The 19,708-nt window shown below is 36.8% G+C and overlaps 1 protein-coding gene across 1 annotated transcript; it reads right to left on the bottom strand.

Annotated features, from left to right (window-relative positions):
* Positions 1–1,680: 1,680 nt before the first annotated feature.
* ugt5g2 (UDP glucuronosyltransferase 5 family, polypeptide G2) lies at positions 1,681–10,427 on the bottom strand. The gene is made up of 3 exons (XM_084105151.1): positions 10,362–10,427; positions 10,104–10,241; positions 1,681–5,569 (listed from the first exon to the last, which is right to left on the bottom strand). Exons 2-3 carry the CDS (start codon positions 10,224–10,226, stop codon positions 3,995–3,997), a joined length of 1,698 nt encoding a protein of 565 aa, XP_083961277.1. The 5' UTR covers positions 10,227–10,241; positions 10,362–10,427; the 3' UTR covers positions 1,681–3,994.
* Positions 10,428–19,708: the final 9,281 nt, after the last annotated feature.

Below are 19,708 nucleotides of genomic sequence, written 5' to 3' on the forward strand. Positions count from 1 at the left end.
CATTTATAGCAAATTCTCACACATACATAATTCCTCATGCTCAGAGAGTCATATTAGCATGCTCACAAGCTCATAAACTTTCATTTAAACTCTATCTCTCTCTCTCTCTCTCTCTCTCGCTTCCTCCCTCCCTCCTTCCGTATCCCTTAGGAAAACATTTGGAGTCTCATTGTCCTCCGACTCATCAGGAAGTGCTTGGTTGTAATTAATTAGCTCATTTGTTTATGCAAATGTCTGCAATTAAGTCATATTGTTTGTTAAAGAGATAATTTTCTAAATCAAAAAAAAGAGATGTCCTGTGTCTGAGAGCAAATAATGTTCGTCTAATTAAGCACATTAGTCCAAATTTGTAATTAACAGCGCATAATTAGGTGGGAAGATATCCTGTTTATTCATGACGTCATCAGGGGTTTAAACGCACAGGCCGAGAGTCTGACAGACGGATGGGCAGGTAGACGGATGTACAAAACAGAGAGCTAGGATATGAACAGGTGAAAATGTGTGAATTCATAAAGTCAACAGCGTTCCAATTTCTCACTCTTTTGGACAGAGAAAAAATTAAATATCTGTTTTCCATTGTGTGTTTTCCATTGCAATCCGTGTCTGCATTTGCTGTCATCCGCACCCAAATGTGTGTGTATTTATTTACAAGAGGTGTTTGTGTGTGTGTGAAACGCTATGGAGGGAAGGTGTTCGGGGTCAAAGCGGTTGAACATGAAAGGGTTAAATCTCTTTCATTATTACTCCCCAAATCGACCTGGGGGGATGCAAGGAGAACTGATTAGAAAGGAGAGAGGAGGAATGAGAAAGCTAAAGAGAGATGAAGACAGAGGGCAGAGAAAGAGAGAGATCTCAAAACAGTCCGATATAAATCATAACAATCATAACCTCAGGGCACGTCATGATAAAGAAGAGAAGGAAAGAGACAGAGAGAGAAAGAGAGAGAGAAAGAAAATTGAGGGGCACTATACAAATACAACCACAATGTACAGCTATAGGAATTGTTGAGATGTTTAATTGTTGAAATGGGTTGTAACATTATGATAAGGTTGCTTACATTATAATGAATTACAAGCCGTAATGAAGTAATTTGTTTGTTTGTTTTTTCATTCAAATACAATGCAGGAGCAGTCAAGCTTTTAAAAAAAGGATGCAAAAAGGACTATAAAAACATCATAAAAGTAGTACATGTGACTCATGTGCTATAAATCTTTTAAAATCATATACGACACCTTGCGTGAAAAACAGATCAAAGCTTAAGTCATTATTTGCTAGAAATCTTTACATCCACCTTAGAGTTCATGAGAGAAATTCATAAATGAAAAAAAAAAGAAAAAGAAAAAAAAGAAGTTGGAACAATATCATCCTGAAGGATGCTGAAATGTTTTTTTGTGTGTGTGTGTGTGTGTGTGTGTGTTTTAATTTAGTTTTTTTTTTTTTATTCCCGACCTTTTGTTTTTTAAATCTGGAACTGTCAAAAACACTCTTTTAAAGCCACATCCTTATTGATCTTCTCAAGCTCAATCATCAACATCCAACTACACAGACTGCCAACACACTCTCAACAGGTACGTGATGTCCTCCTTAAAATGTATATACATTTTAACTTTAAAATTGTACCAATCATACTTTCCTTTTGTTATTTTTTTTATTTATTTTTTATTTTTTATTTTTAACAGAAAATGTATGGCCAGCTCTGTTCAGTTGAGGATACTTCTCTCTTCTTCTCCTCTAAGCATGTAAGTGACAGATCTATATTGTTCGAGTTTCAATTACTGTTTAGTTTACGTATAAACATATACCCCCAGACTTGACATGACTTTTTAATGTAGTACCTAGTACTGTTTAGAACCATTCTTCATAATATTGTTCCTTTGAGCTAGATCTTTCCATTGAATCAATTCAGATTCCTTTCACAAACACAGACGGAATGATTTGTTAATGAATCAAATTGATTCGGTTCTTAAGTTCAACTCACTGATTCAATTCAGCAGTTAACAGCTCACTGGAGGGGAAGATTATCAGCAAATAGTTTGTTTGTTCCTCACACAAATCACTCGTATGGCTGCAGAGGACATTTTTAATCATGATTTTGTTATGTAGGCTATACTCTACATTACTTTTCTTTATGATCCATGCGCGTATTTTTTCTGTATGAACACTATGTGCACATAAAGTAGGCCTTATGTGTGTGTTTTGCCTTGTTTTTATGCGTCAGGGGGATGGATCTAAGAAAGGGCTGAAATAAGTAGTCTATCTCTTTTGGGATGGAAAGTGCCTCTGAAGAGATTTTCGTCAGACCAGCCCGTGTCCCAAACAAGCCACAAATGAACAAATAACACACAAGAATGTTGCATTGTGCTCTTGAAGAAAATTACGTACCACAACGGAGAAACACTGCAGTTTACTGACAATGACGGAACATACAGTGGAAAAGCAGAAGATATTGAAAGCAGATAGAAAAAACGTAGAATGACCAGGGAGTAAAACTGGGAAAGAATGAAACAGGAGAGCGCGAGCCAAACCGATCATTTATCCTTGTGCGACTATAGAGTCTCTACTGTCCAGAGAGTTTTACACTGGGTCTCCGTTATGGGTGACCAGGGGGAGGGCGAAAGACAATGCCATCACTCTGTAATTGGTTTTTAGTTTTAATTTCTTTGTGTTTAACACAAATAGGATGGTTCTATTAATGTTAAGTAGGCTTGTGTAATAAGTTTCTATGACCTGCAGGAATTCCTAATCATTAATTCAAGCAAAAGCCTAATGACCTTCTAATCTGTAGCACTTATGAAGAACATTAGTCTCTTTCTTTCTCTCTCTCACTCTTTCACTCGTTCTCTCGTCCCACCTCTCTCTCTCTCTCTCTCTCTCTCGCTAAGAAAGGCTAATTAAAATAGCCATTTGGCAGACTAGCGTCCTAATTGCTATTCCCATCATTGCTGGTCGATTGGGAGGAGATAGAGAGATAGAGAAAGGGGAGAGAGTGAGGAAAAGAAAAGATGAGCGAGAATAAGATTGATAATGAGATAACGAGTCATTAGAAGCATACATTAGCGAGTACAGCCCAGGCTAATGTCCCCTCAATCAGTTAGAGCTCTCTCTTCCTTGCCTGTCTTCTTTTTATCATTCTGTCCCTGCATGCGCTTCCAGCCATCTCCTGTCTCATATCTGGAGAAAAGAATGGCCTCCTCCTGTGGTAAAGAGAAAGTGTGGTGACACGCACCATTTTGGTCAGGTTTGTGATCATCTAAATTTAAATCATTTTTGCTTTAATGAAAACATGGGATTTTGATGTATGGTGTATAAAAAGCATTACGCTGATGTAAAATAGTATGTAATCTGATTTTGGATTGCAGAAATTATTCTGAGCAGTACTTTGAATACATCCATAGCGCCACCTGCTGGTGATTGGCTGCAAAATATAAACGCTTGTTAAAATGAAACCTGCTGTTTTGGACTCGGGTAAGAGCGTTTATTTTGACCATTTGTTATGCATTACTATGCATAGTAATTAGCCGTGTTTTACACAATGAAAAAGTGAATGGTTACAATTAAATTGTTTCATGGAGCTACAAATGATTACATGTTTTTTACACTTTGGAACTGTATGTCATATCCTGAACAGGCTGAGTAGCTTATACAGCATGGCTTTATCATTTGATCACAGAATAGCCTATTGACCAGCAGCTGTTTGTCACTGGTGAGGTGACTCACCTTTTTTTCTTTTTGCTGAATGGCCTTAAATGCTTTGTGTGCAAACAGGGGGATTACAACAAATGTGAAGGTTTCCAGGAAGAGATCTGCACCTAATCACCAACACACAGTTTAGTCTTGGCAGGGAATTGCAAGAGCTCAAGGAAAAGAAATGGGGGTGGGTGGGGGTTAATGGCGAAAGAAAGAAAGAAAGAAAGAAAGAAAGAAAGAACACTGGATACAATGAAAGTGAGAAAAATATAAAGAACAATGAAGTATGTAGCTCTCTGGGTTTATACTAAAATCTTGTTTTGCTTGCTCTTAGTTTTGGAATAGAAGTATTATTGCTGTTTTTCAGAGCTTTAATGTTCTCTTTCAGCTTCTTACTGCTATCCTTTACAGCTTTTTTGTTGCCATCTCTAACAGCCTTTTTTGTCTCTCTTTTCCATCTTCGAATCCATATTGTATAGACACCTCCCAGAGTTACCAGAAGCATGAGGAGAACCACTGCAGCCACATCTAGGCAGTAGTAGGAGTACATGGACATGTTGTAAGCCTCAGCGTGCAGATGGCACGCACCTTTATTGCGCAGGACAAACTCGATCCAGTACACTGCTTTGTCGAGAGGATGCAGAGGTTGGTCTCGGTGTAAACCGGAGAGCTTCTGCATGTTCTGACGATATGTTGGGTTCTCTAAGATATCGCTCAAAGCCTCAAGGAATTCTTCGGATGTACAAGTAGCTGCGTCCAGCATCCGTGCCGCACCTCTTGCCTGAAGACGTACTATGTTATCTAGCTGGTCAAATAGCAAAGGGAGTCCCAGAACTGGCACTCCATGATAGATGGCTTCATATAGACCATTGGTGCCACCATGAGCCACGAAAGCACGGGTTTTCGGATGACCCAGCAAGTCGTTCTGAGGCATCCATTGAAGTAGTAGGGTGTTATTGCCAAGTGATGAAGGTCTCTCGCCAATAAACCTCCAGACCACCTTCTGTGGCATGCGGGCGAAGGCTGAGGCAATGGCTTCCATGACCTCTCTGGGCAATCCTGCGATCAGCGTTCCCAGAGACATCACGACCACCCCATGGTCTCCTGAGCTCTGCATGAACTCCTCCAGCTCAGCAGGAAGAGGCTTGGCTGGACGACACTGGAAGCCACCAATGTAGACGAGGTTTGGCATGGAGGGTCGTGGGAACTCGAACACAAAGTCAACACGCACTAGCCATATCTCCGCTGAAAGTTGCATGGCGAGGAGGTCGGCGTCCGGAGGGAAGTAGTTGAGCAACAAGCTGGTATACATGGGAATCACCAGCCAGCGCTCTTGAATGAGGTTCAACCCATAATGTAGAAGGTTACGGGATCTTTCTAACAGTCCCATTTGGTCCGTTAGACCTGAACCGGGCACAGGCACGTAGGAGACTGGAGAAGGTGCGATGGAGAAGTGTCCCTCTCCGAAACTCATCCAGCGGACGTTATAGATCATTGGAAGGTGGAGGTAATGTGCCAGGATGATCCCACCTGGCGTGGCAGGGTCAGTGAGCATCAAGTCATAGTTCGCCATCTTTATTTGTCTCATCAGAGCTTTGTTCTCCAGCATGGCGGTCAGCATGGCACAGGTTGCGGTGTGAGCCACATTCAAGATTCCAATAAATTCAGACATCTGGACTAGTGCTCCCATCATCGTGCCCTTCCTGCGGGCCTCAAGAATCCTTTGTACTGCTGTCTCAAACAGGTCCAGGTCTATAAGTTTATTTTTAAGCTTCACTGTAATGGAGGTGTAGGAAGGTGAATTCTCTTGGATGAACCAGCTGTCCTCCATGCGAATCACAGTCAGCTCATGTCCACGAGACTGCAGCTTCTTCACCAGCACCTAGGGGGCAGTAAAGGAGTGCACTCAGGTTTTAATTAGAAAAATTAACTAGATTAATACACATTTTTCTGTGATTAATTGCAATATTTTTCATATCTTTTATAACTTTTTATAATAATTTCACAGTTAATCTCCAAATTAATGTAGAAACAACATAAAGACAGTATATTTTAAATACTTGTTTAATGGCATATTTTTATGAATTAAGGCCAGTATCACTGATTCTAATACAGCTACTGATGTCTCAATGAAAATGATTTTTTCCCCAATTTTAAACAATAATTATAGCCATTCAACATTACATAATTGTAATAATTTTTTTTTTACATTTATTAGGCTTCAAAAAAATATAACAACTTTTTATTAAGTGAACATAAAACAATCCTCACATAAACCCATAATTCACGAGTTCCTTTGCCCATATAATCTTTGCGCTAATAAGGTTAAGCGTATTTGGCTTGCTGTCCACAAGTGGAGGGGCTCGAGGAAGCAGCTTCAGCTCGAGCTTAGATATACCCCCCAGTGGGGCTACTAATGCTTGGATGATGAGTATGGTAGCAAGATGCCTAAATTATATTGATGGAGTTTGGGAGGTGGAGGAATGCCAAAACAGCTGATGCCAGAGCAAGGCGAGCGGCAGTTAATTGAAAGAATAGATGGGTTCACTCCTCCCGAAATTACGTTGTGAACTTCACTAAATGTCACATTTACCTGTGCCTTCCTACCTGTCTAACAGGTAGAAAAAAAATACAGAAATTGGATAAAGTTATCAAACAGTCTGAACTGCATAAATTAGAAATTAAATATAGGTTAATCCTTATTAAAGCTACAAAAGTTATTTAATCAAGAGCAGTGAATAATTATCTCTGTTTGTTCTTTGATTAAAGTCCCCCTGTAGTCAACCATTTTATCCCTTAAAACTCATCTTTGATCACCAAAATTACATATTTAAACGTTTTTTCCTGTGGATTGTTTTTTTCTTAATGCCTTAAAATAGCTTGAATGTTACTACACTCTTGCTTCATTTAGTATACACGGAACCATGAATATGCATTAAGCCCCGCCTCCACTCACTCGCACCAGCTCAGAGATTCACTCGGTCATACACCGTCGTCTACAAGGCGATGTATCAGAATGGTAATGCGTTTTGTGTATCGCTCTCAACAACGTCGGACACATAACGGTAATTAATCTGATTAGTATTTTGCTTGACTATGTTATCAAACAGCTAATAATGTGTTGCTAATGTCACACAAAACCATGTTCCCATTCGCCACCTCTGAGTTAGACAGCTGCCTTCTAAGAATCCTTAGAAACGCTTTGAACAACCTAGAACGTCAGTGGAGAAAGGCCAACGATATCTCACGACCAATTCGTACGAATTCGTACGAATGATAAAAAGATGGCTAATTTTGTCTAAACAAACCCACGTGATGGGTAGGTTTAGGGGCGGGGTCAGGGGTAGGTCATTCGTATGAATTCATACGAATTGGGCAATTCGTAAAATATGTAAGATTTTGCAAAAATCGTACGAATTCGTACGAGTGAGGTCGTATGAATTCGTACGAATTAGCCACCTCGTAGAATTTGTACGTTTTCCCGTGAGATCGGGTTGGAAAGGCATATACCCAGCAAACATACCCACAACGTACCCAACCTTCTAACAACGTTTTAACAACATGGCCAAAAAGGTTGCTATAACTACGTTGTGTGGTGAAGGTTGTTACAGCGTTGTCACAATGTTGACTTTTTTTAATTTTATTTTTGCTTTGCTTTTTATGTTTTATTTATTATACTTAAAAGAAATTTGTAAATTCGTTTATTTAGTTTTTCTTCTTTTTTCACAAATGTATGACTTTTGGAAGTGCAATTTGATTACCATATATGCAGTTTTAATAAAGTTGAATTAACGTAACCTTATGTCATTTTTACTCTTCAAAGTGTACACTTGCAGGTGTTAATTATAATTAGGCTAATTTACTGATAGCTCCATTAAATAATAATAAGGATAAACAATATTTTAAAAGTATATAATTATCTGACTAATTAAAAATCATAGCATAGCACCTCAAAACACAAAATGCTAAATATATCTATAGGCCTATATAAGCCTGGATGCCAGCCGAACTTAGCCCCGCTCACAACATTTGAGGTCTGGAAGTTCGGTCTGGACTTGATCCGTTGTGGAGCAACAATGCTTGAACCAGAGCTGTTCGGACCAATCAAATTGTCAGGGCAGGCGTAATACGATGATGGACAGATGATCAACAGTAACTTAATCATCCATGTCACCAAAGAGCGCTTGGGTTGAATTCGTTTACAACAAAGATGGCTGCCGCTGGAGAATTGAGATGTGTAGATTCCACCATCGCGTCTGTTATAGAAGATATCGACAGCGCATTAATTTTAAAAGAGGAACAGAGAACCGTGATCATTCATTTTTCTGATCAACAAATGCCTTGAAGAACATATATCACTTATCTCGTTGCTCTGATTGGTTGTAGGTCTATCCAGTTGAGTGCAGAGGCATTTTCTTTCCTGGTTCGGTTGAAACACGCCCCATAATCACAGCCCATTGGAGCAGTATCAGACTCATATTCTGACTAGAATCTGAGTATGATGACGTCAGGCTAGATATCCCCCATTTAGCATGTTATGTTTTGTGGTTAATTTTTAATTAGTCAGATGTTAGATAACTATATACGTTTATCCTTATTATTATTTATGGGCCTAACAGTAGCCTAAATTAATTATAATCAACACCTGCAAGTGTACACTTTGAAGAGTAAAAATGACATAGAAGGTTTGTTAAACTAGTCCCGTCCGAATAGGGCATAATTCAACTTTATTAAAACTGCATATGGTAATCAAATTGCACTGGGAATTGCGCAATCTTTTTTTTTTTTCTTTTTTTTTTTAATGAGCGCGTTAGTAATGTGCGCCTAGGCGGGTCCACAACGCACGTACACTCTGCTTATTAAACACAAAGTGACGCGCAGCAGCACACAAACATGCCAAAAATAAAAGGATTACAATGTAAAAGATTATTATTGAGTACATAAAGATATGGTGGAATCCGGCTTGTCCCGTAGATGGTCTGCTTGCGTGCTTTTACCTCATGCACGAGCAGATCCGTTTGGGACGTGTTCGGTCTTTCCACTATCAAATTCCGTCATTTAAATAGCGAATCTGCCATGGTGCGAGCGCAACTGGCATTTAAAGGCAATGGGAGATGAAACTCTGATTGGTTTATTGTACATAAATTCCAAAACACACCCATTACTCGTTAAGAGAATAAAGACAACACTTTTAGACCACTCGCCTGGCGCGCCGACCATTTTTTCGTCGTTAAACTAGCAAAAGTGGATTCGGACCTGCCCTAAGTACACTTGCGCCATGCGCTTTAGACCATGCACTTAGATCGTTAAAATAGGGCCCAATAAGTAACACGTCAAATTGGCTAGTAATTTGACAGTTACCCGCCACAATTTATTTTTACCCGCATTTGGCGGGTTGGCAGGTGTTAATTTCAAACCCTGATCATCAAATACATTATTCACCCGCTATATTGCTAAATGTACCCGAATTTTTAATATCACCAGAAAAATATACCCTGCTTTGCAGTTAATGATATGCTAAAGCCCACCCGCATGTTTTCGTGATTGGCTAAGGTATTTTGTGATGTCAGAAACACCTGCGATTTCAAACCACATTTTTGAGACTGTCTTTTTTTTCACTGCAGTTTTAAGGAGAAAATACTCAGCCATGGTGTTGATTTATGACTTTGCACTTTCAACACAGAGGGGTCTTTAACATTAATGACAGACAGTATTAGTGATTGCTGTCACTTTAAGATCTGCTGCTCATGACACGGACCTCACACACCTCACACTCTTTACGTTCATTTAAGACTTTATTTAACTCATTTAAGACTGCTCTTATGAGGACACTGGACGAAACTTACATTGTGGCATAATTGTGTGTTATTGTTCGTTCAAGCGTGAAGGAGAACTCAATTCTGGTGTCCTGTCTATGCTCGCGCGTCTTTCTTTGTGTCGTGTGTGTCACATAGACAGGAGATTCACAAACAGCCTGTTTTCTTTTGGCTCGTCACGCTTGAATGGTTGAAAAGCATTTGCATGAATAAGAGCGTGATCATATAATGTAACGCTAGCCAAAAGGATGACAGATTACCTTGGTTATATATTTAACTTTTTGTCTTTTTAAAAATAAATTAAATGGTTTATCTTCAGAGGAAAAAAATATATCTTGACAAAATAAATAAGGTAATTGTGACATTACATCTCACAATTGTGACAACATTTTGCAATTGATTTTTCATAATTGTGATTTTATATATCATAATGCAACTATTTAATTCACTTTTTGGTTTATTTTAAATTACCTGATTTGTTTTTACTTTGAGGGAAACACAGGAAAACAGCAACTTACACAAAGTCATATAAGAACAATGAACTTTGCTGGAATTCTACACTCATTTAAATCTACACTTCCTGTGTATTCAAATCAGTACCTCCATGTTCACCCAGTGACTGCCATCAATGGGGAAAACCAGGATCTTGTCGCCATTATAACCACAGGGTAAAGAGAGAAGGATGGATGTCCAAAGGAAAATGAAGAATACGTATCCACACATTCTTCTCTTTTTGTTCTCTCAAAATAACAAGAACAATCGGCATGAACATCACTTTCATTTCTCTAATACAAGAAATGTATACACAAAAGGATTAAAATGTAGACTGTCAAGTTCTCCTATGTTTAGGTTACATACCTCAGTTGAGCCTTGTACAGTTTCAGTCGCACAAAAATGTTGCCACCTAACAGAAAAAGCCTTCACAAAGTCTCTGAAGACAGAGAGATTATCTTCCCTATTGAACATAATTCCTTCATTTGGCAAAAGAATTTTGTTGTGAAACGTTTCTTAGTCCAAGTTCTTTCTGACCAGCATGATGTGCAAAAAATGTGTTTTGATGTTATGTGGAATTGCACACATAAAATATATTTACATTATGATATTGTTTATATACTACACACTTCAAATTCACTTACAATTAAATGCTTTAGTTTTGACAAATCTCAGTTTCCATACTGCATACTGTAAATGTGCAAACAGCATATAACAATCTGTTTATAAAAAATAAAAAAATTGAGGCGTCTGCTCACTTCTGCTATTTAAGACTCAAAGTTATTCACAGACAAGATCCCTTTAAAATAATCAAAATCTTTAGATTAAGAAAAGACTTCTATAACAATTTAATCAGATGTGTTTTATTATTATTTGAATAATTGTATAATTTGAAGTCTGATTACATAGGTACTATATATTAAAGGAATAAACAAATAAAGACACAGGCATTTTCCAAATGCTATTCACACAAAATAATTGATATTGTGTGTGTGTGTGTGTGTGTGTGTGTGTGTGTATTGCTACGCACACGGTATGTGTGACAAAATACCCTACCCTACGGTATGGGGACAAAATGTCACCACATGGTAATATCCAAAATCCTTGACCTTGTGGGGACATATTTTTGTTCCCGTGAGTTCATAAATCATACAGAATGTTTTATGAAAATGTAAAAATGCAGAAAGTTTTTTGTGAGGGTTGTGTTTAAGCATAGAGGTAGGATTAGGGGATAGAAAATAAGGGTCAAAAAATCATTGTGTCTCTGGAAAGTCCCCATAAAACTTGGAAACCCAGCATGTGTGTGTGTGTCACAAACATCTAAATTCTATTTAACAACTGTTGTGACCATAGGTGGACCAGTCTAAATTTCTTCCATCTGTATTGCAGGAGAAAATGCTGCCGACTGCTGTGAGACAAATCGAGTGGTGGTTGACACGGGAACTGGTTGAATCACAGTAGGTAGTACGTTTCGCACTACGGTGACGTGTTTTTTGCGTGCTTTGATTTCTCTACTTATCTGACACCACGAACACCACATGCAACACCAAGACACCATCATGTCATCGCAGATATTGCCCTGTTCCAACACAAACAAACAAATGATTGTTTTGTGGCCTTCTTTCGTTTATTGGTTGAGGCGAAGGAAAACTCACCGCAATATCATATTTGTAGCGAACTGCCACCCTCATTCCCAGAGTCACAGGCGGCACACATGTTATAATCCCGAAAGATGCCAGGATAGCTGGGCCGAATATGTCCACGAGAGGCAGACAGCACCCCTCTCCAAACTCACTAGTGGTGGAGCACATAAAACAAGGAAAGCACCAGAACGCATAGCAGCCTGAGGACAAATGCACAAATCGGGATATCATTTGTATCATTTTTAATGAGCAGTAAAAATGGAGCTGTAGTATTTATTATAAGGCCTTTAAATGGAATTGTAGCATACTTACAAGAACTACAGTCCTGGCAACAGCTACATAATCCTGAACTCCAGCCCCTATGAGTGTAAGTCTTGATGTAAGTTTGCTGCATAATTACAGCCGCCGATTTGACCTTACTGATATGGAGGAATGACAAAAAAAGTAGGTTCTCACTGATTCTAGTTATGTATGGTATTTTTGATATTTGGTATTATGGTATTATGAAAATCCTCACTTAAAAAAGAGAACTTATTTTATTTATTTTTGGAGTAGACCCAACTCAAATTGATGAGTTTACCCAAGAAAGCTGGATTTAAAGAATTTTGGGTAACACTTTACTTTACAGTGCCTTTGTTGCACGTTACATGTACGTACTATAGTAATAACTGTAAACGATGCATAATTGCATGAAACTAACCCTAAACCAACCCTATAGTAAGTACATGTTGTTAATTGATATTACTCAGTCCTTAAATGCATAAATATGCTATAACTAAAGTGTAACCAAAGTGTGTATAATGTAATGAGTAACAGGCAGTGTATTGAACATAGGTTTAGTAATGCAAGAAATTCTAATTGGTTATTAATCCTTTAATGCAATTTTATTCTATTAATTTTTATTCTTACAGCAATGCATGCTGGGTTTTATTGGAAATTGTTTTGTATGCATTGGTAAACTTTCAGGTCACCTTTTACAGCATTGTTCAGAATGAAACTGTTTGTTCAGCCCTGTCTGGCAAGTCTCACGAAACTATAAAGTTTTGTTTCATAATCAAAAATTATCACTTGCCAGTAAGTTGCCGATAAGGCCTATGAACCGGTTCCACTGGTTTTTGTTTTGTTTGCTGCTTGTCAGAACAGTGAATGTTAATGAATGCAGAACAAAACATAACTAACATTACAAAAACTGCCGTGGCAAGATTTTACTTCTTCATTTATTCTCAAATGTCTTTTACTAATGACTTCTCAAGTATTCTGAGTAATGAAATGCTTAATCGCTAAATCTATCATTCAAAGATTATTTAATTAAAGATTATTGTTTCCTTTTTTAATCTTACAAAAAATGTAAATGATTCATTCATAACTATTTTCTATTTTGTGCTGTAGCTCTGAGTACATATTGAAAGCAACATAAGACAATTTCTTTCATAATCAGGTAACACTTTACAATAAGGATAACATGAACTAACAATGAAAAACACTTAAAAAATGTATCAATCTCAGTTAATTTCAACATTTACTAATACGTAGCTAAAAACAAATGTATTTGTTAATATTCTTTAATGGACCTGAGCTCACAAGATCTTACAATGGACAGTTGTATATTGACTAACATTAACAAAGATGAATAAATACTGTAACAAATTACACATTGTTAGGTAATACATTAACTAACGTTAACTATTGGGACCTTATTGTAAAATGCAAACATGTACAGATAAATTTCACCCATAATCATTGTGCAACCTTATCAGTAGTGTGACATGCAGGTTTACAAAAAGAAAATGTTTTTTTTTTTTTTTTTTTTTTTGGAATTGGAATTTGCAATTATCAAGACACACAAATTAAATAAATATATCATGAAGACTTCAGACGCAAAAGCCTCTAAATCCGTCTAAAGTTTTTGTTTAATATTAACATTTTTATCAGGCTCCTATGTATAGGTTTCTACCCAAGTACCGACATTTCTGAATGGGCTGAGGCTGGGATTAAGTGAGTTTGAAGCTTTTGCATCGGATGTCTTCACGTAAAAAAAAATTCTCACCTTATATATTTTTTAAAAAGACAGCCACAGTCAGAGTGTAAACATTTGATTTAACTGCTGAAAAGATAAGAAATGGCTTACTTACTCTTTCTAGTGCAACCTCTCCCTTTTCTGTCTAAAGAAAGTAAAAGTGGGTGCATTTATAAGTGCAAGATTTCATGTGAGAAAAAAAAAAAAAATACAACAACAAAAAAAACAACTATGTTTACTTAACCATGAAAATATGCAGCTAAACCTGAAACTTCACTGTTAATGAAGTAAACGGAGCCTGGTGGTGGAAAAAGGGTTCTGATTCAACACAAATGAATTTGATAAAATCTCTCCACGTCTTGCGCTTTGAATTCTTACAAGAGATACATCAACTTTAGAGTTCACCTGTTCTGCTCTCCCCCTTATGTACTCAATGACAAATGATTTTAAATGATTGCACCCAAAGCGTTCAGTATAAAAACAATCCAAGATCCCTAACCACCATCATGAGTGGACACGCCCCCTAAAGGATTTTGTAAGCAAATTGCATGGTTGTGCATGGAGTCAATGGTTTTATTTGTGATAATTCCGCAACAAAACATTCCAAATTGTGTGGCAATGTATGCTTTTTCCGGTGAGCTTTTTGTTTTTCTTTTGCAGAGTAAAATAAAACCTGTAGCTGTAATATACTTACTGATATATAAAAATTATATAGATCAGTGAGTATACCCCTTTTTGTCTAATAATTTTGTCAGATAAATACCTTAACCAATTTTAGTGTTTGCTCTTCCCTCATTTAAAAAGTTATGACAATCTCAGTCAAGATTTTTTTTTTTTTCTATGTTTTTATTGTTCTTAGGGCATGAAAAACAAGATTTGAACTTTTTTTTTTACCACTTCACAGTATGCGTTTTTTGTTTTTAGCTTAAGAAATAGACTACTGTATTAAACACAATAGTAATAACACAGCAATACTTGTATTTAACAAACCAATGAATAAAATGATATAAAATCATGTGAAAACTATAAAATATATACACAAAATATAATGCAGCTTCAATTATTAAAAACACATTTGAGTTTGTTCCTGTTCGACCAGCAGACGAAGAACTTCATACAACAAGTTGAATGTCGCGTGTCTTTGATATCAGACGTGATCCATCAAAGATCTACAAACGGTGCGGTACAACTCTGAAAACATGAAACCCAAATCAGACCATGTAGAAAATGCTCCAGTCAACCAGAGTATGTCGATTTACCCTTGTCAGACGATAATTCTGAAAATGGACATTTCTACACTGTAAAAATAAAAGGTGCCTGGAGGAACCTTTTGGGGTTCATCACTTTGCCACACCGGCGGAACCGTCTGTAGATCCTCTAGGCAAGAGGTACTTAAAAGTACCTAAAAATAATCAAATGAATCCACAAATCATGTGTTATGGGTTGTGTTGTAAGTCTTCTGAAGCCATATAATAGCTTTTTTTTTGTTGTTGTTGTTGTTGTCTAAAAAGACTAAACTTGAAGTTATAATTCAGAGTTCAAATGTCTTATATTCAAATGCAAATGATTAAGGTATAAGAAAAAATGACTAGCATTATCGGCACCAAACCTGTGATATTATTTTACATGTAAAAATAACATGAATGAGATTTGAGAGCATGATTTTCAGAGAATAACTGATTAAAAAACATAAGTACACAGTCAAACAACACAATTTCACACAGAAAAGTTCATAGTAATAAAGTACTTGCGTGTGGTGCAGTGTTGCCTCTGAAATGTTCAGATTATTTTAGAAATGTAGGCCTACTGGTTGTTCTGGGGAAACAAAAGAACAAAGCTGATTATATACATTTACAACATAATATTTATTGGCCAGTAAAGGGCTTTAAAATGAAATGGTATTTGAGAGAATGAGGGCAGCAGTACTAAATAAACAAAAACAGACCAAACCCTCTGATGGTCTCCGGGGTCTTTTTGACCCGCAAATGACTTTTGCTGAATTTTTAAAAAATGTTCTCTTTGTCCAAATGGCATGAAACTTTGTACGGCTCTCAACCCTTTCTAGATCTACAATAAAAATAAAAATTGTAATGATATCTGTTTTTATGTTAGCGTGAAAAAAATAGTGACTTTCGTGTTCTTCGGGGTCTCCAGAGACCCCAGGCAATAACATGTAATTTTGTAACAGAATAATAGTTTTTTTTTTTTTAACAAATGTAATTTTACTCTGTTTATTAATGTTTTTACTCCACATTTGTGCAGTTTTTGGAGGATTTATGATATATTTTAAATTTATATAAATAAATTAAAAATGTTTTTTTTAAAATAGATTTTTATACAAAACAGTTTATACAGTTTTTATGTAAAATTCACTTTATAAAAGACCCAAATTTCTAAATTTCATTTATGGGGATAACATGGATAATTTGACATAGTTTAGTGTAAAATTTTTGCCCATATTTTGGAAAATGTAGTTTTAAAGTCCGCGTGAACCGGAAGTTGCAAACGACTTTTCTCCAGTGTTGTGACGTATTTCCCAGTGAAAAGGAATATTGAACAGAGGGCGGGGTTTTACTCTAGCGCTCCTCCTCTCCATCTCTCGCTCATAACAGACTAACGGTTTGAGGGGAGTGGTTAAGCGTTTCCCAACCCAAGTCCTCAAACCTACGTCATCAGGGAAGGTCCTCCAATGCAGAGGGGAGGGGCATTTTCAGATTTTGATTAAAGATTACAAAGCCAAAAAAATTTTTTGTGTGGATTGACTTGCATGGATGAATTGTTCACCACAAAACGATCAATTTAGACAAACAAAGTAAATATGGTCAATTTTGATTTCATGTGGACTTTAAAAGTAAAAAAATATATAATTTTAGCCACTAGATGGCTATAGAGCCCCATTATATGCTATTTGCTATTTGACTAACTGAAAGATATCTTTTCACAAGTTTTTCCAGTTGGATTCATATCTAAATATTATGAAATCACAATTCTAACAATAAAAATGACTTTTTTGTCAAAGTCTAAAAAAAATTGTAGCCTACTGAAAAAAAAAAACCAGAAAAAAAAATAGACAAAATTCATCATCAAAATCAGAAGAAAAAAAACGCAGAACACAGATAGACATATATAAAAACAGTGCTAAAAACATTCACAATGTAAAATTATCATGCTCACACACAGAGAAATAAATTTGTGAGACTATAAAAACTGCTCTCTTATAAGTCACATGTCACATATGTCACATAAAATAGTCCAAAATGCGGAACCACCACAAAAATAAATTTGGTGACACTGACACAGACAATGTGAACACTCACACACACACAGACGATCGATAGATTGATAGATCGACAGATCGATAGATGTTACTTGATGCAACTTTTTTTTTTTACCTGCAAAGGTCTCCTAGGATAAAAGGAATGGTTTGATATTCCAGAGCAACTTGGCATTCTTACTGGACGTCGGCCATCTTGGTTTGGAGGGAAGAAATTCCACATAGGTTAGGATGATGCACTAAAGTCCACTATAGAGGTTGATATGCGACTATAGCCCTATTCGCACGGGATTAGTATTACCTAGGGACCTCCGGTAATTTGTAATAATCGCAGAGGTCGTCTGTGATTTTTATCCCGTGCGAATCTGCCATGTCTGTAAAAATGTCTGTAAAAATTCCCCCGAAAATTACGGTTATTTCGGCCAACACAGGGGTCCTCTGATAATACCAGTCCCGTGCGAATCCCCATGTCTGTGATTTGGGCTGTTTTTCTGTGAGCCTATCGTTTCCTAAAGAACGTAATAACCATTATGGGCTGTTTAACAGTCCATTTTACGTCTGTATTAAAACTATATTAATAATAAAATCTCTCGATATGCCCTACTCCAATCCGATTATAGTTTTTCTCCAATAAAAACTATGAAGTGCTGCGAAAGAGAAAACAAACTAACGTTACAGTAAAGACGTGATCCGGAAGCTCAACTCGGACCGTTGTCATGGAAACGTTAAATTAAGTATTTTGGCGCAACATGGAAGCTCTTTTGGAAAGTTTGGACGCTTTTTGTGGTAGTGTAATTTAGTAGTCTGTATCGTGGAGCATTTCTTTGTCTCACACGGCCTCTAAAGACGTCCATCCTGTAAGTATCTCAAGAAATCAAAGTGTGAAAGAGTAAAAATGATATAAAATGAAATAAACCAAATAAAATGAATAGAAAAACAAGCCTATCGTGACGTTTCGGTATTTATAATACCTTCTTCAGGCAGGCTTGTTGTAAATATGGACAAAGAATAAAAGAAAAAGAAGATATATATTTATACAATAATATGATATGCTATAATATATATAATATATATTTCTCTAATAAATTTGTTTTAAATAAGTTCTTTTTTTGAATTGCAATACTGCAGCGCGATCTTCGTTTCAGCACGTTCAGCTAGTGAAGTGTGAATGGGAGGGCGCACGCTGTCCTAAAGTCCGTAAACTCGAGGGAATTACGAACATTTATTTGCCCGTGTGAATGAGCCACCAAAAACACAGACGTCAGGGGGTAATTTCTTAATTACAGAGGTCCAGGGGTAATACTAATCCCGTGCGAATAGGGCTTATGACTACATTTCAGAGCAAGTCCCTATAACACAGAAACAAACCTCTCCAGAGACATGAAATTGAAAGTCCCAGAAAATGATCAATAATTTATTGTATAACACAAATGAAAGATAAAAAAGTCCCACAAAAATGGCAAATGGGAAAAGCAAACTTGATGGGAAGTGATACACATTTCTTTTCTCATACAAATGTATCATGCCATAACTGAATCCAAGTCGTTTTTCTTTATTTTCTGTTCAGAGTAAAATAAAAAAGGTAAGATTGTCTTAAGCCCTATTCGCACGGGATTAGTATTACCTAGGGACCTCCGGTAATTTGTAATAATCGCAGAGGTCGTCTGTGATTTTTATCCCGTGCGAATCTGCCATGTCTGTAAAAATGTCTGTAAAAATTCCCCCGAAAATTCCCTACCGTATTTCGGCCAACACAGGGGTCCTCTGATAATACCAGTCCCGTGCGAATCCCCATGTCTGTGATTTGGGCTGTTTTTCTGTGAGCCTATCATTTCCTAAAGAACGTAACCATTATGGGCCGTTTAACAGTCCATTTTACGTCTGTATTAAAACTATATTAACAATAAAATATCTCGATATGCTCTACTCCAATCCGATTATAGTTTTTCTCCAAAAAAACTATGAAGTGCTGCAAAAGAGAAAACAAACTACAGTAAAGACGTGATCCGGAAGCTCAACTCGGACCGTTGTCATGGAAACGTCAAATTAAGCATTATGGCGCAACATGGAAGCTCTTTTGGAAAGACGCTTTTTGTGGTAGTGTAACTTAGTAGTCTGTATCGTGGAGCATTTATTTGTCTCACACGGCCTCTAAAGACGTCTATCCTGTAAATATCTCAAGAAATCAAAGTGCGAAAGAGTAAAAATTATATAAAATGAAATAAACCAAATAAAATGATTAGAAAAACAAGCCTATCGCGACGTTTCTGTATTTATAATACCTTCTTCAGGCAGGCTTGTTGTAAATATGGACAAAGAATAAAAGAAAAAGAAGATATATTATATATTTATACAATAATATTATATTCTATAATATATATAATATATTTCTCTAATAAATTGGTTTTAAATAAGTTCTTTTTTTGAATTGCAATACTGCAGCGCGATCTTCGTTTCAGCACGTTCAGCTAGTGAAGTGTGAATGGGTGGGCGCCACTGATCTATATAATGAGTCATTCTATAGATCAGTGGTGGGCGCACGCTGTAAAGTCCGTAAACTCGAGGGAATTACGGACATTTATTTGCCCGTGTGAATGAGCCACCAAAAACACAGACATCAGGGGGTAATTTCTTAATTACAGAGGTCCAGGGGTAATACTAATCCCGTGCGAATAGGGCTTTAGAAGTTAAATATTAATGTCAGTTACTAGAAACGGAGTAACTGACATTAAAGATATGACAATACAGACATTTACAAAATGTATTAAATTTCTTTGTT

This window comes from Abramis brama, assembly GCF_963993115.1.
Source record: "Abramis brama genome assembly, chromosome: 25".
NCBI classification, from domain to species: Eukaryota; Metazoa; Chordata; class Actinopteri; order Cypriniformes; family Leuciscidae; genus Abramis; species Abramis brama.

What these genes read in the sequence shown, in the direction of transcription:
- ugt5g2 (XM_084105151.1), bottom strand. Translation starts at nt 10,226, where the DNA reads ATGTGTGGATACGTATTCTTCATTTTCCTTTGGACATCCATCCTTCTC. An exon ending in GTCACTGGGTGAACATGGAG is followed by an intron (nt 5,570 to 10,103) that starts GTACTGATTTGA and finishes ACTGCCCCCTAG; the next exon opens with GTGCTGGTGAAGAAGCTGCA.